General features: G+C 45.6%; 1 protein-coding gene across 1 annotated transcript; it reads right to left on the bottom strand.

The window, feature by feature from the left end:
• Position 1: 1 nt before the first annotated feature.
• trip10b (thyroid hormone receptor interactor 10b) lies at positions 2 to 13,841 on the bottom strand. Its single transcript, XM_084465474.1, has 14 exons — positions 13,640 to 13,841; positions 10,407 to 10,522; positions 10,192 to 10,245; positions 9,294 to 9,441; positions 8,608 to 8,670; positions 8,263 to 8,367; positions 6,875 to 7,003; positions 6,369 to 6,515; positions 6,018 to 6,179; positions 3,158 to 3,267; positions 2,220 to 2,352; positions 1,819 to 1,886; positions 1,595 to 1,692; positions 2 to 1,476 (listed from the first exon to the last, which is right to left on the bottom strand). Exons 1-14 carry the CDS (start codon positions 13,661 to 13,663, stop codon positions 1,331 to 1,333), a joined length of 1,503 nt encoding a protein of 500 aa, XP_084321600.1. The 5' UTR covers positions 13,664 to 13,841; the 3' UTR covers positions 2 to 1,330.
• Positions 13,842 to 20,978: the final 7,137 nt, after the last annotated feature.

The following is a 20,978-nucleotide window of genomic DNA, read 5'->3' as shown; positions in this document are numbered from 1 at the left end:
GGGTTTTTTATGACTGTGGACCATCCTTTTGCATGGTAGTCATAAAACAAAACAAAACAAAGATTTAATATTTTCTTCCACTTAAGATTTAATGATATACTGTATACACAGTAAATACATGGCTTATTCATATGTATAAGTGAATAATAAACTCTCAAAATAATAAGAAGTCCACTAATAGGAAAACAAGAGAAAAGATAACATGTAAACATTAAGTGATTTTTCACAAGTGAGGTTCATAAATACTCGTATAAAGTCAAAAGGTGCTATCGTATAAGGAATGGCCTCTTTTTCCTACAATAAAGAGTTGAGTAATTAGCAAGTCTCAAAGATACATTTTCGTTCCATGAAAGAACCAAAATATTTTTAGAGCAGGATGAACAGATTCAGAGACCGTGAAACAGCTGAAAAGACAACCATAGTTATATTTAAAGACAGGAAGAGGTAAAAGGACAGACTTATGATGGCTCAAGCGTGTATTGGGGCTGGCAAACCGTGTTAAAACCTTGCGAATTAAATCCCGACAAACTAGCAGACGGATCAAAAATGATAAAGGTGAGTGCATTTGATCAGATGAGAACTAAAGCAAGGGGACCATTTCCATCTGGTACAATCCTTGTTCTGGGATTCGGAAATCAACTGATTAACTGCCAAAACATCCACTTACATCAGCCTGGGCTTCTGACATCCTCGCTGTACAAAAAGTCCACTTAGTATTCCTCCCAACAGGACAATTTATTGAAGTGAAAACTGAAATAAGATATTTATTAACTCTTAACCTTTTTAACATTCATCCTTTGCTGCTCTGCTCTTACTTTGGTTTGACTTATTAAAAAGAGAAAATAAATAAATTTGGATAACCCAAAAAGTAAAATCTTCTGTAGAATGATAAAAATAACTGGCACATTTTGAGGAGATGAGTTTAAAGACAAATATAGGTCGATATTTAGTTTGAAATAAATACCCATGTTATAATTCTAATGCTTTGTATCCATTTGGCGGTCACAAACTTTTCACATTCGTAGATCACATTATTCTGTAAGGTAGGGAGACTGCAATTCTTATCAAGTGAACTGAAAGCAACGATGGATACGGTGACCACCCGCTCGGGTGAACCACTGAGATCATGGTTTACTTGCTTGTTTGATGAGTTTTTTAAATGGATACAAACCCTATGACAGTTAGTGTACAAAATAGCAACCTGAAGTAGATCATCTTTATATATAATAATGCAGTGCCCGAATTAAGGTGATGGGGTAGAAGTCTTTAAGAAGACTGGCATTGCAACTGTTTCATGTAGATGAAAATAGTGTGTACGTATGTGTGTGTATTATTGATTGACGTTGACATAGGATGAAGGTATGTAGCCCTCCTCTCCGCTGGCTCTCAGGACCCTCATCCAGCCGTCCCCTTTATCGTCCTCCATCACACTCAACTGCTCCCCCTCTGTGATCGAGACCGTGCCCTCGCTGTTGCCTACACACACACACACACACACACACACACACACACGCGCAAAGGCATCAACAAATGAAAGCATTGGGAATGTATGTAAAGAGCCGTGTCCACACACACACACAGCTTTTAGACTTACCGTCAAACGTGTACAGAGCAGTGCACTGGCCAATGGGGGTCTCCACATCATCAAACTCATCAAACTCATACTCGTTCTCGCGGGTCGACTGAGGCACGCTGCAGAGTGGATAAGAGAGAGCATGGCTCAGACATGATACACCTGGCATCCGAGAGACGCCCCTTTGGATAGACATCACCTCTGTGGACGCGTGAATATGCATTCAGAGTCACAGTGGGCCTCACCCTGACTGGAGGTTGTTGTTGAAAGCGTTGGCGGACTCCTCTCCTCCAACGGCTTCTGCCAGCCACGTCTGTGAGGAACCAACAGCAGATGGACCAGACGTCACGTCGACCGCACGTGTATATGCATGATCTCCTTGTGTTTGTATGTGTGCTGCGTTGTGTGTGTGTGTGTGTGTTTGTGCATGTCATTTTTGTGTTTTCTTCTGCCTGTGTGTGTGTGTGTTCATATTCAGTACATGCATATTCAATGTGTGTGTGTGTGTGTGTGTTCATATTCAGTACATGCATATTCAATGTATGTGTATGTGTGTGTGTGTTCATATTCAGTACATGTGTGTGTGTGTGTTCATATTCAGTACATGCATATTCTCTGTGTGCGTGCGTGCGTGTGTGTCAAAGACCTCGTATTTGGCGAGTTCCCCTCTCAGGCGCCCGATGTTGTGGGCCGTTTCCTGGATCTGGGGCTCCAGGCTGGACGGGTCGCCCATCTGGGGGTTCTGCTCATACACACCCTTCATCTTCTCCAGCGCCTCACTGCCAGGTCGCAGAGGAGGGGAGGGGAGGGGAGGGAGGGGGTGAGGGTAGTGGGAGGGGGAGCAGAGGAGCAGAAGACGAGGGGAAGGGATGATGAGGAGCCAGAGGAAGAAGAAGAAGGAGATTTGAGGAGGGGAGGAAGAGGGGAGGAGGGTGGAGTGGACAAGGTCCAGGGAGGTCGACGGGGGGGGAGAGTCGGGGGGAGGTGACGGAACGAGGGAAGGAGGCGAGGAGGCGACAGAGGAGCAGCGGGGAGAGGAGGACACACAAGAAGATCAACGCGACTCGTTCGAGACGAGCCATTCATTCATCGGCCGGTTCCGCCCAGCATTCTGTCATAAAAATGCCTGTGGCTAGCTTTGCCCTGTTTGACTTAACCTCTTCGCAAACAACACACAGAGATCTTAAATATGTAGTACAATTAAGCAATCATTAATCAATGCTTGACACTTTCTGGGAGTGGTGACATACTTTCAGTATGCATATAAGAGCATTTCAAAAATCCTCCCCAACAACAACAACACTTTCAGAATAGTTATGTTAATCTCTGAAATTATATTGAATATACTTTGTACATATTTATTGTACAAATGTATGTATGTATGTACATGTAATTATTAATACTTTGTGTTTGTGTTCAGAATTGTATTCTTGCTTGATTTGCAACTGTGCTTCTTCCCTTCCGGGACAAATTAAGTGTTACAGCATCATATGTTTGCACTGATTAGGGTAGCATGGGACGGATCTGAAGTGTGTTTCGGACACAGGGGAGACTTGCTAAGGTCAAGGGACACGGCGATCTCACCTCTGGTCCTGTGCCTTGTTCAGCTCCTTGGTGATGTCGTCAATCTTCGCCTGCAGCTTCTTCTTCCTTTGTTCTGGAGGAAGGTGGGAGAAGTCTTCTGCTGCCGGGGGCTGCACACACACACGATTGATTGGGTCATTTGGGCTTCGCTCTCCGAACCATCGATCATCTTTCGAATGTAGGCGACCCAAGCAGAAAGACACGTATTCACCACTAGATGTCACTCTTTCTCCGATCCGCAATAACATGTCATAAGACACATTATGGTCAGAGTGTGAAATGGTTTCCCCACACAGAAACGGAAAGCCCTTTTTTATTTTATATAAATAAATAGAGCTTTCTAGATTAATACATTTTACAAGGAAGGCTGTTATTCTCCACCACAGTAATGGACTAGTAGTAGTCAGACAAAGCTACACCACAGAGGAACCAGGGAGACTTGGAAAGATGAAAATGAGTAGTTATATAGGTCAAACCCCTGTAGCCTGCAGACATAACAAAAGGATAAATCTTCCTGAGGTTAATCGGGGAAAACCACTGAATATAAATTCAAAAATTATAGTTGCTGATCAAGTGTGATTCTAAATAAATTAATATTAAAAAGGTTGATTAAATAAGGGCCACTCAAAGGCAATAATATTATGTTGAAAACAAAGTACATGAATAAAATGTTTTTGAACAAAAGATTACATGACAATTTGTTTTACTTATTGTGAACAGTTTAGCTCTCGTGTTGGAAACAATTTATGCCAGATTTCTCTATGACCAAACACACTTGATGAGCAGGTAGCATTCCCCTCTGAACACATACCACCACCTGATTACTGAGTCCAACCTCATGCAACTAAAACAACTGTTACCATATGCTTTTCAGCATGCGACATCTAGACAGAGAAAAATGGTAGACGTCATGTCACACAAGACACACACAAAACATTGATAGTACATGCCGGTTAGTACTTATTTCACGTTGGGAGAACGTAGCGTCAGACACACCCATGTCCGCATGTACCTTGTTATTAATACATGCATTGTTAGACCTGTGACGACTGAACATCAGCATACTGTGTTTCATCATCAGGAATGAATTTGTGCTCCACCAACAACACGAAACGAAACAACCTAACAAGAGGACGTCCACGGGACATTGGCTGTCACGGATGAAAGGGGGGGGGGGGGGCGGGACATGAACGTATGGGGCGATCTGATTGACCAGCGCCACTCACCCAGGTGTGCTTGAGTAAAGGTCTTAAAGAGGCTACCCGGGGCGCGACGCAGCGCTTCAAGTCCCGCAGACAGAGGAAGAAGAGGGGGGATTGCGGCAATTTGGAGAGGGGGAGGGAGGGAAGGGGCAGGGTTGGCCCGCCAGGTGGGAACGGAGACGAGGGGGGAGGGAAGCGGGGAGGGGCCGACTGAGAAACAGAAGGAGAAAGAGAAGGAGGCAAGGTTTTGTTAGGCAGCTGACGGGACCGACAAAATGCGGAAGGGGAGTGAGCGGTCGGTGTGAACGCGGGAGGGAGGGAGAGGTTCGGCTCAGAGTAAATAAAATGAAGATAAGGAAATAGGGAAAAAAAAAGATAAGAAAACAAACAGAGGGATTGAGTGAAATAAGTGATGATTCGGCACCTTGTGGACCCAGTGTGGGAGAGCAGGGACTGTCTGGGCAAGTCGCAACAGGAGATTGAATAACCCTCCAGGGCATGGGGGGCGGGGGAGACATGAGTGGAATGCGTTTGTGTGTGTGTTCGTGTGACCATTTGAGACTTCTCCTTTTCTTTCTTTGTCAACATTTTTATACTTTGCCTTTTGCTTTGTGGTGGATGTGTGATGTGTACTGTTTTCACTGGTTTTTTTCTAGTGAGTAAGCCAAGATTGTTATTGTACAACACTTGTAGTATTTATATAAACAACGTATTGACATGTCCTATAGCCCACACGGTTCTCTTTTACACTCATAAGATGATGTATTTAACTGATGAACATTACGTCCCTTACTCCTTGATTGGCTAATTGAGAACAATGCCCATTTTCATGGGTATATTCCCCCTCCCACCCTTTGTTCCTGTTAACACCTGACAAAGTCCTACTACGGTCGAAACGTTATGAAAATTGAATAAAATCACTGCGAGCAGCAGCGACAGTGCATACTTTTTCTTATTATTTGACTGACTTTTTTCTTTACCCTGCACCTCTACATAGTTGGATGTGCCTGCACTCTCTGCTGTATTTGTATGCGTGTTTGTGATGCCTACTGTGTGTGAGTGTGTGTGAGTGTGAGTGCATGTGTGTGTTTGTATGCGTGTTTGTGTGTGTGTGTGTGGGTGTGTGTATGATTTGGTGTGGAATAGTCTAAGGAGAGAGCAGAAGAGATTAGAAGAGAGCAGAATTTTTGATAAAAAATAAGCAACCGGAAAAGAAGGTCCCTTCCATCACTGCTCCCTCCCTCCCATTACATTTCTCCACCATTGAGACGGTAAAACTTGTATGACAGTCATGTGTGGAATGTGAGACTGACAAGCAAGATTGTGAAGTGATGTCCCGATGGTAGGATCTGAGAAAGGTAGCAGCCAAAAATCGCGACGTGTCATACAGAAACAGCGGCAGTCAACTCGAAACTGATATTCTCACAGATCATTTCACTCACTAATAGCTGACGGCTATGGCATTTCAAACAACCAAGTCTGAAATTATAGCTTGTGAATCGTACCTACAGCCACGGACCAATGCGAGACTTGTGGTTTGGAGGCAAGGCGACGATAAATGGAGAGAAAAGGAGGTTGGAACAATAAGGCACATGTTGGCTTTTCTACTTCCATTCAAGTTCATGGAGCTGCTTCAGAACAGTGGCTTAACATTTTACCTTGGTTTTCTTGCTAAAAGGCCAGAGTTTGGGCCTTACTCGCTGCGGATAGAGGCTTAAGTCAGAGGTTGCTGGTTTGATTCCCTGGCTGTAGTCCTCAAACTCCACATCGGCGGGTCTTTCGAAACCGGATTTGTGTTGCTCAATGAAAAGCAATGAATCCTACGAGGCAAAAACATGCAAAAAAACCAAACACACCCATGCAAACACACACACACACACACACACACACACACACACACACACACACACACACACACACACCCACAGAATTAAATATAAGTAGAGACTGGTGTACTGGCAGTATTTTCCCACACACCCACACGCACACGCAAGAAGGCAGAAAGTTACCTGTTTCTCGTTAGTTTTACCCCCTGCTGAAGAGATGCCTTCTAGACACTTAGAGATGATGGGCATCACCCTCTTTTCCATCTCCGAGAACTGGCAGTAACCCTCTGCCAGCCGTTTGATCCTCGCCTCCTCCAATTTCTGCATGTTCTGCTCAGCACACACACCACACATATACACATAAGCAGGCATTCACACACACACACACACACACACACACGCACACACACACACACACACACACCATTGTTTGGTAAAAGGATTATATTTGGGATAATGAACACATTTACCTCAATAACCTTATGTTGTTGTCTGACTCAGTGTGTGTGTGTGTGTGTGTGTGTGTGTGTGTGTGTGTGTGTGTGTGTGTGTGTGTGTGTGTGTGTGTGTGTGTGTACAAAAAAAAAACTTAAATCAGACCCCAACTCACACACTTACCCACGTGTGTGACTTTAAAACATAAAACACACAAAAATGTATATGCAATTGTTTTACTGGCGCAGTCTTACGTTAAAAATTTGAGGTATCTCTGTGTAGTAAAAGTGGTTCTGCTCCTTGTTGTATTTCTGTAGTTGGGCTGCATAGTCATTCCTGCACTCCTCGGCTGTGTGCGTGCGGGAGTGGGAGTGCTGCTTCGCCTGAAGACACCCGGAGACAGAACCAACACATAGTGAACAGAGAGAAGAACCAACACATAGTGAACAGAGAGAAGAACCAACACATAGTGAACAGAGAGAAGAACCAACACATAGTGAACAGAGAGAAGAACCAACACATAGTGAACAGAGAGAAGAACCAACACATAGTGAACAGAGAGAAGAACCAACACATAGTGAACAGAGAGAACAACCAACACATAGTGAACAGAGAGAACAACCAACAGTTACCAGACAGAAGAACCAACACACAGTTACCAGACAGAAGAACCAACACATAGTGAACAGAGAGAAGAACCAACACATAGTGAACAGAGAGAAGAACCAACACATAGTGAACAGAGAGAAGAACCAACACATAGTGAACAGAGAGAAGAACCAACACATAGTGAACAGAGAGAAGAACCAACACATAGTGAACAGAGAGAAGAACCAACACATAGTGAACAGAGAGAAGAACCAACACATAGTGAACAGAGAGAAGAACCAACACATAGTGAACAGAGAGAACAACCAACACATAGTGAACAGACAGAAGAACCAACACATAGTGAACAGACAGAAGAACCAACACATAGTGAACAGAGAGAAGAACCAACACATAGTGAACAGAGAGAAGAACCAACACATAGTGAACAGAGAGAAGAACCAACACATAGTGAACAGAGAGAAGAACCAACACATAGTGAACAGAGAGAAGAACCAACACATAGTGAACAGAGAGAAGAACCAACACATAGTGAACAGAGAGAAGAACCAACACATAGTGAACAGAGAGAAGAACCAACACATAGTGAACAGAGAGAAGAACCAACACATAGTGAACAGAGAGAAGAACCAACACATAGTGAACAGAGAGAAGAACCAACACATAGTGAACAGAGAGAAGAACCAACACATAGTGAACAGAGAGAAGAACCAACACATAGTGAACAGAGAGAAGAACCAACAGTTACCAGACAGAAGAACCAACACAGTTACCAAACAGAAGAACCAACACAGTTACCAGACAGAAGAACCAACACAGTTACCAGACAGAAGAACCAACACAGTTACCAAACAGAAGAACCAACACAATGTTATAAGACAGAACCAACACAGAAGCCACACAGCCAACCCGCCCACCAACACATGAAAGGACTTAGAAAGAGGGGCAGGGGAAGTAAGATGAATGGAGAGGAATAAAGGAGGATGGAAAGAATACAATTCAACAAAATAAACCAAAAGCACAGCGTGTTTACCTTCTCCACGTCCAGCTTGGTGGCGTTCAGGTCACTCTCTGTTTTCTCTGCATGCTGTGTGGCTTTCTCGGCCTCGCCCCACTCCTTAGCAAATCGCTTTTTAGTCTGGAGGAAGACACACACATGCACACATAAAGCAAGGCACAAACATAACCCCACACACACACACACACACACACACTGGGTCTGGGTACCTTAAAAGGCAGATCATCAGCATGGGTTCAGCGTATAAAAAGCATCCCTTCAATTGTAATTCTTTTGATACCCGTGTAGAGCTTCAAACAGACACGGATTTGTGATCATTTCTTGTTAGAACTATTTCTGCGGACAACGAATGACACTCACACTTTCCAGTTGTTTGAGGCTGCCCTCCAAGCTCTGTTGTGCTTTCTTGGCGTCTGCGAGGTGCTGCGGATGGAAACAGGTGGAGACATTACAGCATTTTATCCACACCATGCACCACCTAACTACTGCTTTGAAGGGCCTCCTATTCGACCGCCAGGTGGGATTTTACTTAGCCGTCATCAATGTAGGAAAGATAGATCGACCTGTACATTGTAGATGCACGATAGTCAGTCCAACCTGTACATTGTGGATGTACGATAGATAGAGCAACCTGTACATTGTGGATGTACGATAGATAGAGCAACCTGTACATTGTAGATTTACGATAGATAGAGCAACCTGTACATTGTAGATTTACGATAGATAGAGCAACCTGTACATTGTGGATGTACGATAGATAGAGCAACCTGTACATTGTAGATTTACGATAGATAGCGCAACCTGTACATTGTGGATGTACGATAGATAGGTCAACCTACCTAGCACACCAGTGGACTGTACCAACTGGTAGGCTGAAGATCTATCCATCTTACAGCCTCCTAGACTCCTTCTTGTGAGCTCACTGTAGGGTACGTCCTGAAATGGCTTACCCTGACCCCATAGGGGTTCTTTAAACGTGACCTTCTATCCTTCCATTTCCTTCCATCCAGTTTCCTTCCCATCGCTGGGACCTTTTCTCCACTCACCGTCTTGCGCTCGCCTTTGAGATCCTGCAGGTACTTGGTGAGCTCCACACAGATGCCAGTCATCATGTTCTCAGCGATGACCTCCCGCTGGCCGGCATAGTCGTTCAGCTCGTTCAGGATGTCCTGGAATGCCCCATGATTGGAGAACCTGGAGGCGCAGGCGGGACAAAGTTAGGAAACCTTGTTTGTTTTCCTTTTGTCCATGGGGACATCTCACCGATGAGAATTTGGCAAAGTAAACTGCGGGAAGATGGGTGGGACAAGGCAATGAAATAAACAAAGGCCGTCTTTAGCATCGAAAGCGTTGAGTCGCATGCATGGGTGCTGTTGAAACTTCACAACAAAGCGCTCTTGGCTCCAGCAAACACACACACACACACACACACAGACACGCTGATTGCCTGGATGTCCTTTTGGGGCGCTAGCTTTAGCTCACCGGGACACCCTGGTGATCACTGGCTTAATGACTGTAGCTCACCCGTGACACACTGTCACCGTGAATCATGACAGCGTGAACACGTGCGTGGTAGAACAACAACAAAACACTTAACAGTGACAGGAAAGGCCTGGAGGGGGATGGTCTTTTGGGGAGCAGACCTTTTTAAATAAAGTCAGTACGGTGCCATTTCGTCTGATGCCACCGTGAGCCTTGATCGAATGGTATTCCCATAGGTTGTGAGTAAATCTGAGCCTTAATGATCGCGGCGAAAAATGTGTTGTTTTTTTTTCCCTCACACTGTCGAACATTTTCAGATGCTGAACACGGAACAGAAACTGGATAACTGCAAGTCATGGGGCAGACGGGTTAGTAATTCAGTAGAAAACGGTTAAGAATGAGAGCCAATAGGCATGACTCTCTCTCTCTCTCTCTCTGTGTTTCACTCTCTCGTTATCTCACTTGCTCTCCGGTTCCTCCTTGCTTCCTCGTTTGGTGTACTTCTTAGTCAAATTCCTATTGGACAGAGACGGGGGCAGAGTGAGACACACATTGTAGTTCATGTTTGCGTCCGAGTGGCACACATTCACAGGGCTGACTTGCACAATTCCAACGGCCCGATTGTAACCCACAGCGTGAGACTATGTGAGAAGTGTCCAGGGGTGCGTTCAGCTCACCTGAGCTGCTTGGCGTAGCTCTGCTCTATCTCAGTGCGCTCCTTCACAAACTTGATGTAGCGCTCCACGAGGTCAAGGCCCGACTGGGTGTGTTTGTCAATGACATCATACTGGTCCTAAGGAAAGGGAAACAAATATTTATGTTAAATATTTAGAATATAACAGTGAAATAAAAGGGGAACACTCCTGGACAAGGAGACACAACCCACTTGGCGCTCTACGTACACAGATATTTAAAACCTCAGTTTTGCCTATCTCTATGGGCGTTGCAATCAGCGGCAGGAGCTATAAAACAGAACAGGGTGGTGGGGGATAATGAGCAAAGGTTAATGCAAACAATGCACTCGTTTGATTGCATCTTGAGAACAATGACCTATTAGCCCTGTTAGACCGTTGTTGAGGATGTTGAAACCGCCGTCTGGGAAAAAAAAATTTGATTTCCAAATATGGGTGTGGCCTTACGCCTATCAGTGGCCATCTCGCATTATCACTCTCGAGGAATCCGGTTGAAAGTAAAAAGCAAAACATATTCTCTCCTCGGAGAAAAGCCTTCCGTGCAGATTTGTGTTTATCTTTTGACAACATTATTCATTCTGTTTGAGATGAAGAGATCAGATAAGAGAGATGAGTTTTGATCGCTCCCTTTTATTTATTTTTAATTAAGTTCGCCAGAAACTAAAACTCCCTCCCTCAAGCTCTGATTGGTTCAAACATTTGGATTATTTTTTTCTGGAAAGGCTTTCAACAGGATTGAGGCCAGGCCAATCTGCAGAGAGAAACAGAACGTGACCTTGCGGGATCAGGATGCTTCTCATGACGCTAATGTCTCTTTCTATTACTGGGCTTGTCACAGCAATTACCTCGTGGGATGTGACACTTCAAATCAAAGCTTGTCTATCGGTTCCCTAAACATACTGTGATTCACCAGTCGCAGCTCGGCCAATAGAGGCCTGTCTATCAAGTGGTTGTGGGCGCGTGTGTGTTTGTTTATGTGTCTGTGATGCTGCATTCACAGTGTCATTTCTAAACACAGGCAGCAACAGGTAGGGGCGACTGGCTACACTACATGTATGGATGAACCAGTTCTTCGTCTCTTCTATTCTGGTACAGGTCCACCTTCAAATGCAAAATCATTATACTCTTATACTCTTCAAACACACACACACAAACCTGTTTGTGTGTGGTAGATCAACACTATCTATAGTCTTATATGCATGCGAAAACTCTCAGTGAACATACAAGAACACATATGTTCGTGAGCGTGCAAACACACACACACACACACACAAACAAAACAATAGGTGGGGTCCATTGTAGTCTGTCAGACAATAATCTTAACTATTCTACCCTGTTAGTGTGTGTGTGTGTGTGTGTGTGTGTGTGTGTGTGTGTGTGTGTGTTGTGTGTGTTCCTAGGTCGTAGAGTCTCTTGGTGCCTGAGACACAGATAAAAGATTCTAAAAGGGTGTCGCAGGGCTGAAGGGAGCTAAATGGAGAACATACACTAACATAGTTTGCTTTGTCCTGGATAATGTGTGCATGCGAGAGGGAGAGGGAGAGAGAGAGAGAGAGAGAGAGAGAGAGAGAGAAAAGGTTTCTGAGAGGAGGTCTGAATTCAGGAGACCACAACAAATCTATGTATGAGAAAGACAGAGAGACGAGACAATGAAGGAATTGGAAAACAAGACAATTTGAACAGGGTCTGGATGACCTTATAGTTAACTTATTTGGAGCCTCCGCCCTATGACGGACAGTCCCATGGGCCTATCTAAAGTCACATTGGGTCAGTCGTGTCCCACCCCTTTATGAGAGCAGGGTGTTCTCCACTGTCATGAGCTAAACTGCGATTATTCATGAGCTGCTAATAGTTTGCACATTGCCTTACTACTGCCAGATTCTTCTTTCTGTGCTTTTTTGGGAAGTAAAACCAAAAGTGCACAAACTCGTACACTCTTGTCTACTATGTCCCAATCTATTCCGCACAATCAAGGTTGCATGTTTCCATTGCTTTCCCATGGCTACAGTCGTGTGGGAAAACCAGCGGGAACAAAAACCTGGGAACCATGCCGTTTCCAGGGACACTCTTGGGCATCTGACGTTGCCCTTTGACCCCAAAAACAAAAGTGTCGTCACACAGACATAGGCTTACTGGAAGTAGAGGCGGCAGACGTAAGCATCGCGGGCACAGAGGAAAAGCTATTGTATATAGGACTTCGTGCTCACAATATAAACACGAGCATCTGTCCGTAAGGAATAGTAGACGACATGAAGAATGAGGAACCATATTTTAGCTTGCATGGCCACGCGTTGCACACAGGGGGGTTGTTGTTGTCACAGTCGCATACTGGGAAAGGGAATCAAGTCTTAATTTGATTTGGGAATTATGGCAATTGCCAAATAGGCCAATGCCATGTCAGACATAACTTGGATAGATTTCCTTTCTTTCCGCCCACATACAGACAATTGTAACATGGTAATTAAATGGGGGTAGTGTGTCTAGTCATGGGTTTCCTCAGGCCCCTTACTGTCATGTAATAAACTGGACATGGTACAAGTGTAGTTTAACACCGAAGCCTCACACGTTGACAGTAGCCTGGGATTTGTTGAGGTATTTTTAAAGTGAAGAAAATAAATGTATCCGGATGCACAGGAAGAAAATAGTAAGGAAGGAGAAAGAAAGCATGTAGTTCAAAGTGATCTTAAAAAACTGAGATTAGACCCTTAGCTCGTCCCTTTCACGTAGAACACAGAGAGAACATTTTATATTCCAATCATAACCTACATCCAAGGGGGAAACGGTAGGCCACCCCAAAATGTATCACAATGTGTCTTTACAGCAGGAAACATGAACTAGCCCTACGTGAAAAGTGGCAACTTTTAAACTGTTTGTCGCTAAACTCCGGATCGTTTTGTAGTTGAAAGGTGTGTGTGGGGGTAATGTGGCATTCCTTCCATGCAGTGATAAGGTAAGCGTCCAGGATTGCGAAACGCCGTGGCTCTCCACATTAATTGTCGTATTGTCCTGTCAACGAGGGGCTGCCTAACCCAGGCCTACAGCACGAAACAACGTCCGATGCAGAGCGGGTCAAGGAAAAAACAATAGCCCCCTACAGCCTATTATTTTTTTCCGAGGATGTTGGTCATTAAACCGCAAACCAACAAACCCCTAAGAGTGGGAGCCTACTTGAAATATAGGCTGAGCGCACCGTGTTATGTCAGCTGTCAAAAACTTACCCAAAGATCGGTTCCCCAATCCATGTTTTTAGAAAGTTGTCGCGCAGCCGAAGTCTACCGAAATGCTGGCTATTAGTGAAGTTTCATAAGATACCCAAAAAACGTCACTCTCGAAAGTGAAGGAAGGAAACGCTTCAAGGAAGTCGACGCCTTCTCCTTGGCGAGCCTGTTTCTTTAAACGAAAGAAAATATGTTTGCTTGCTTTTCCTGAAACAAGTTTGGTCCCAGGCGCAGTGAGAGAGAGAGAGAGAGAGCGAGCGAGGGAGAGGTGGAGAGCGCCGGAGAGTGACCGAGAGAGGGAGGGAGGGAGAGAGAGAGGAAGGAGGAGGAGGGCGTTTTTTGAGTGTGCGTTTCAGCAGATATGACTCGTCAGTTATATCTGCAAAACGATATAAAATACTGTATGTATTTCTCTTTTAAATTTTTTTTGTTCATTTATTCACATGTGTAACACATGTATGGCGAAGTCACAAGTGCGTGCCAATTAAATTCAGAACGAAACAATTGATTGCAATAGCATTGTCTCGACCACCCTAAATAAAGAACCTGGTCAACTACAACAGTGACGTGCCCTTACCTGCATGGGTTCACGTGGCCGTGCCTCTTTTCAGGTGGGGTTGAACAAGCCTGACACCAAGTGTTGTCAAACAGGAACGCAAATATCCTGATGCAGTTCATATTTTCAAACAGCAAATATGCCTGTATATTTTCTGTGGAATATCTTACGTAACATTAAGGCTGGTTTTTAATGACTTTATTACCAGTTATGATGATGGTAGTAAAATCGGTCAATTCACAGTCTAGCTGTGTGTGTGTGTGTGTGTGTGTGTGTGTGTGTGTGTGTGTGTGTGTGTGTGTGTGTGTGTGTGTGTGTGTGTGTGTGTGTGTGTGTGTGTGTGTGTGTGTGTGCGTGCGTGCATGCGTGTGTTCCTTCCTGTCAGGAGAAACATCGTGCAGATGTATGTGTTCCCCAGGCTACAGCAACACATCCACAAACATCCCTTCCTACAGCTCAAACCTCTTCTCCTGTTTGCTCGCCACCACTCTCCCATAAGCCCCGTCTACATAACAACTTTATTTTAACTGAGTTCAAGTAAACACCAATGGTGGGACATGAGATGAACCGCGTTGTGAGGCACATGGTCCCTAAGCTTCCAGACAGACGACTGACAGACAGACAGACAGACAGACACACACACACACACACACACACACACACACACACACACACACACACACACACGCATGCACTCCTCTGGCACTGGTGTTGTCGTGAGCGTGTATATTTCATCTCAGCCAGTTGGCAGGTAATACTGGGACTGGCTCTGGGCCACAGACACCAGCAGAGTTAGAATCATAATCATCTCGGGATGGACAGAGAGAGAGAGAGAGAGAGAGAGGGGGGGAGAGAGAGAGAGAGAGAGAGAGAGAGAGAGAGAGAGAGAGAGAGAGAGAGAGAGGAAGTGAGGGAGGGGGTGAGGGAGTGTAGATTGAGTGGGAGAGAGGGGAAAGACAGAAGGAGGGAGGGAGACAGAGAGGAAGTGAGCAAGGGAGAGATGGATAGGATGAGAGAGAGAGAGGAGAGAGAGAGAGAGAGAGAGAGAGAGAGAGAGAGAGAGAGAGAGAGAGAGAGAAAAGAGAGCGAGAGAGAGAGCGGTCAGAAGGCCAGGAATGTAAAACATGAACACTATTTTGTGAACACGGTTAAATGACACATTCAGGGGTGTTTACCTGCCTCAAGTGCTCTATAGATGTACCAAACAGCCGTTATATGTCCTAACTTAACATCGAGAGCCATTCAGTGCAAGGGTAAGTACATTGAAATGGGCGACATTCATTTAGAAAGAGGAACATTCATCTAGCGCAGCCTCTAAAACCTTCCACTTCAAATTATCCTCATACCGTAGTACCCGCTGAGCACAAATAAGCGCAGGCCATCATTTGTAATTGCGCAGCTATTCGGCTATGGTGACATTTGTTATAATGGGCTAATGTTCAGAGAAGTCGTATGACTACTCGCTCAATAAATGTTGCTATGGCAACCCCCTTAAAACGTTTCAACCTTCGCGAAAAAAACACAAGCAGGGGTTTTTGAAAACAACGTCCGCGTGTGTGTGTGAACATAAGCGCACAATAAGTCAACGTCTCTGGAATGTTTGAGAAAGGGAGAGGTGGTCGGACCGGCGGGCTCGGTCTCACCGTGGTCCTCTGATAGCGAGGTGTGTTTACCAGAGTCTCAGAGAAGGGTCAGGCCGGACTCCACTGATCCCGCTGGTCGGTTCAGTGAGGACATCGCCACCAGCTCCATGGTCAGAACATGTTCTCTCGCGTTCCCTCCTCTCCCCTCCTCTCCTCTCCTCTCCCCTCCTCTCCTCTCCCCTCCTCTCCCCTCCTCTCCTCTCCCCTCCTCTCCTCTCCCCTCCTCTCCTCTCCTCTCCTCTCCTGTCTCCTCCAGCTCCTGCACAAAATCTGTGTTTGGGCATCCACCACATTAACGTTATGCATGAAATTGGCTGGGATCAGAGAGCAGAAATCAAGCCACAGGACTCCCCCCCCCCCCCAAGGTCTGGGGACGGATCTAGCCCTTCCTTTCTTCCCTGTTTTTATTTTTCTCTTTCGTCCGTCAATCCGTGCAACTCCCATGCTCTCTTTCCCTCCATCTGTTGGGAGAGAAGGAGATAGGAGAGGACGAGGATACCGCAGGACAGGCAGAGCGCCACTGGCGGTGTGTTGACGTCTAATCCATTTTAATAAATTGCCCGGAGGTCATCTCTCCACAGTCGGGGGGAAAGGGGAGGAGAGGCCAGATAGGTTCTCTTCATTTTATACACTCGTACCAAACAGAGACAACTTCACAAGGAGAGATCTATGGTTCTCGAAAAAAAATCCATGCTCCATCGCTCCTCGGTACATTGGTTGGTTTGTTGAGCATCGGCGTTCCAAAGTGTTTACACATCATTCCGATGGAATACTTCACTTAAGGTTAAACAGTGACGCGGGGAATCTAATGGTTTACGAATAGCGATCATATTTGGGTTTGGAAAGCAGATTGGGCACACACGCAAACAGACTGGACACACACACACACACACACACACACACACACACACACACACACACACACACACACACACACACACACACACACACACACACACACACAGAAGCACACACACATATTCAATTCCAATAGTAAAACATTTACCAGCACCACTGGATGGCACTGCTCTTCCTCTTTTAACCACTCCACCTCCTTCCTCTCTTTCTCTATTGCTCTCTCTATCGCTTTCTCTCTCTCTAGGTCTCTCTATCACTGTCTCTCTTACTCTCTCTCTATCGCTTTCTCTCTCTCTAGGTCTCTCTATCACTGTCTCTCCTACTCTCTCTCTCTATCCCTTTCTCTCTCTGCCTGTCTCGCACCCCCGTGTTCTCTCTCTCTCTTTCCCTCACCATGTCTCACACCCCCATGCTCTCTCTCTCTCCCTCTCTCTCTCTCTCTCTCTCTCTCTCTCTCTCTCTCTCTCTCTCTCTCCCCCTCTCTCTCGTCATGCTGTGTAGAGGGAAGATTAGAATGGCGAGCAGAATGAGGATTACTCGATCAATACCGGACACATTCTCTTTCTCCCACTGTCTCTAGATGTGCCTCTATCTCTCTTTATCCCCCTTTTTTACATTTAGTTTTTTCTTGCTCAGCTTTGCCCCCCCCCCCCCACCCCACCTCCCTCAACCCACCTTCCCCTCAACCCTTTTTCTTGTCTCTCTATGGTTTAATTTGCGTTCCTCTCACCCTTTACCCTTCGGATCACTCCGTGCTGCAGGTGGTGGGTGGGTGGGAGTTTGCGTGTGGGTGGGGGGGAGGGGGGGTGTTGCTGACAGAATGATTGAAACACTGTGGAACGGCAGATTGAAAGGCACGCCCGTATACACACGGACACATGAACAAACACAAACACGAGCAGACATACATACCTTGGCGCAGTTAACGTGTATGGTAATGCAAGCGCATGCACAAACACACACATATATATATAGTGTACTACAGTGTACTACTACACAGCACAGTGACAGAATTACAATTGTGCTGTATTATAATGACTTGTTTTCTGCTTAACATTAGGAGGGAAAAAACACCTGGCAGCATTTGTCCTCTGGGTAAATAACAAGGATAGACGTGAGGCTTAGAGAGAGGAGAAGAGAGGAGAGGAGAGGAGAAAGAAGAGGAGGAGTGAGGAGAGGAGCTGAGATGTGAGGGGAGAGGAGTAGAGAGGAGGGGGGTAGGAGAAAGGAAGGGGAGAGGAGAGGATGACAGAGGAGAGGAGATGGGAGGGGAGAAGAGTGGAGAGGAGTGGAGAAAGGAGAGGAGGAGTGAGGAGAGGAGCTGAGATGTGAGGGGAGAGGAGTAGAGAGGAGGGGGGTAGGAGAAAGGAAGGGGAGAGGAGAGGATGAGAGAGGAGAGGAGATGGGAGGGGAGAAGAGTGGAGAGGAGTGGAGAAAGAAGAGGAGGAGTGAGGAGAGGAGCTGAGATGTGAGGGGAGAGGAGTAGAGAGGAGGGGGGGAGGAGAAAGGAGAGGAGAGGAGAGGATAAGAGAGGAGAGGAGATGGGAGGGGAGAAGAGTGGAGATCGGAGTGGAGAGGAGAGGATGTAAAGGCGAGGATTTGCAAGAAGGATGGAGAGGAGAGGAAAGGAGAGGATAGGGAAGGGCATAAGTAAGATGAGAAGAGGAACTACCAATTACAAACACACAGAAATAAACACTTCTCAGATGATGGCCACAGCATGAGCTGGTCAATTAAAATCATGAACAAAAAGCTTTTTATAGGTAATAGGCAGGCCTGTGTGTGTGTGTGTGTGTGTGTGTGTGTGTGTGTGTGTGTGTGTGTGTGTGTGTGTGTGTGTGTGTGGTGTGTGCGTGCGTGCGTGCGTGTGTGTGTGTGTGTGTGTGTGTGTGTGCGTGCGTGCGTGCGTGTGTGTGTGTGTGTTTGTGAGCGAGACAGATTGGGACTAAGAAGTAGAGAGAGAGGAGAGTCAAAAAGATGCTCATCTTTAATGTATGAGTGTCTGTGAAGCTACACTTGCAGCTGTGCTTACTTCCCATCTCAGTCACACACAAGAGACAAGCACAATTCAAGGGACACACACGCACATACACACTTAAGCGCACACACACACACACACACACACACATGCACTTGCAGGTGCATGTACGCACCCATGCACACACATTCATGTACATGCACATGCATGTGAGTGAATATGTGTAAACACTTGTTGATGTTTTTCAATTATACAAAAGTAAATCCATCCAAATTTCTGTGTGTGTAAGTCTGTGTGTGTGTGTGTGTGTGTGTGTGTGTGTGTGTGTGTGTTGTGTGTGTGTGTGCTTGTATATGTGTGTGGGGCTTCTGGCACCAAGTATTGCTTAGTACACTCAAAACAAGTCTCCTGTGTCCCACTGAGACACAAGCTGGCCATATACTCATATACATTCTCTCTCTCTCTCTCTCTCTCTCTTTCTCTCTCTCTGTCTCACACACACACTTACACATACACACTCACACTCACACACACACACACACACACACACACACACACCACACACACACACACACAAACACAGACACACACCCTATGACACACACACACACACACTCTTGCATAATCTATCTGACAAAGATACAGCTCTGTGTGTATAAATAGAAATATCAAAGAGAATAATCGTGTGACCCCCCCCCCCCCCCCGTACCTCGCCCCCCCCCCACACACACACACACACCACACACACCACACACACACGCACGCACACAAACACAACCCACCACACACATAGATCAATGGTGTTTGAGATATGTGTAGCACTCATTTCTATGCCTAATGTGGCGCATATCATTGGTACCTACAGGCTCGTTCGGGGCTAATTAGGGAGAGTAATGTGATAGGGCAGCGGGGGAACCCGAGGGAGGGGGTCGAGAGGGGCCCCTGGGAACCTGTGAGATGCAATCTCAATGTAGTGGGGGCCGTCACGGTGAGGGGAGAGAGAGAGACCATGTCGCCACTTCAGTTGGGAATAAACAGATGAGGAAAGGAAATGATTGGAAGGAGCCACATCCTAGCCGCAATTTTCCACTCTCTCTCTCTCTCTCTCTCTCTCTCTCTCTCCTCTCTCTCTCTCTCTCTCTCAACATGCTGGACCGATGGTTGGCTATGGCCCTGAATACCAATGCAAAGGGAGGTTAGGGAGCCTAGCCATTAAAAGCAATGTGTTGGGTCAGTCTAGTTACATGCTATCGGCAGGAGGTGGTTCAGCCCTAGAGCTGTCTTGTCATAAGTAGCATCCCGCAAAGCTCCGTCCTGCGGCCTTGCAATAATTGAACGGTTGGGATATTCGCGTCCTTGGATTTGGATCACACATTTCATTAGGCAGGCGGGATATTGATTGTTTGTGTTTCAAGGCGTAAACTTCATTTGCCAATGTGTGGAGAACAACATTGAAAGCGCTGATCCTTTAATGCAAAACACTGAGTCACGATGCCGAATATGACTCAAAATTCTAACAACATTTCCTATTTTTGTTTTGGCTTTTGCTTGGTGTCTGCGCTAACACATTTTAGGAAATATAAGAGATGCCATTTTACATTCCTAAAATGAACACACAGTATTTCCCGTTCAGCATTAAATAAATAATAGTAGGCCTAAAAAAAAAAAAATTGGAATAGAGAAAACATGTCATCTTGCCATTGCTAAGTTCCTTTCCGTCAGGCCTTCCACCAAACACATATCTTATTCATCCTTGCTGTCTGAAAAACATTGCCTAACATTACATATTCCATAACTGTGTGGCTTGACAGCGGCTACTGTAATTAATGATATCTTAATATTTGAAGTTTGAAATTCTACAGGCAGTCAAGCTAGGCAGTGGTTAATCAGGTCATCAGAGTTATAATTAGCGGAACGCTCCAGCAATCTTGTTGTTCCCATCCAGGTGAGTGAGAAATGAAGAGGTCAGGACAATGGGCCATTATATGAGACATTAGTTTGACAGATGTCTGTGTGAGAGAAGACAGCTGTGGCTGCGTGCATTTTGATCCTAATTGGCCCGGTATTTCCTCCCCTAATGTGTTATCAGGTTTTATTTTTATCCTGAGCGCGAGTCTCTCTCTCACTCTCTCTCCCCCTCTCTCTCTCTCCTTGTCGCTCCCTGTCTATCTCTTGTTTTCCTCTCTCTTGTTGTCTCTCCCTGTCTCTCTCGTGTTGTCTCCTCCTGTCTCTCTCTTGCTGTTTCTCTCTTGTTGTGTCCCCCTGTCTCTCCATCCCTCCCTCTCTCTCTCTCTCTCTCTCTCT

Source organism: Micromesistius poutassou (assembly GCF_964030765.1).
Source record: "Micromesistius poutassou genome assembly, chromosome: 3".
Lineage (NCBI taxonomy): Eukaryota > Metazoa > Chordata > Actinopteri > Gadiformes > Gadidae > Micromesistius > Micromesistius poutassou.
The sequence above is the reverse complement of the archived record's forward strand: the minus strand, read 5'-3'. Positions and strand labels throughout refer to the sequence as shown.

Excerpts from the sequence above, each read along its gene's own strand:
- trip10b (XM_084465474.1), bottom strand. The coding sequence starts at position 13,663 with ATGGATTGGGGAACCGATCTTTGG. Across the intron at positions 6,180-6,368 it reads GTAAAACTAACGAGAAACAG|GATTCATTGCTTTTCATTGA; the intron begins GTAACTTTCTGC and ends TTTGCCTCGTAG. Across the intron at positions 1,887-2,219 it reads GGGAACTCGCCAAATACGAG|ACGTGGCTGGCAGAAGCCGT; the intron begins GTCTTTGACACA and ends GGTTCCTCACAG.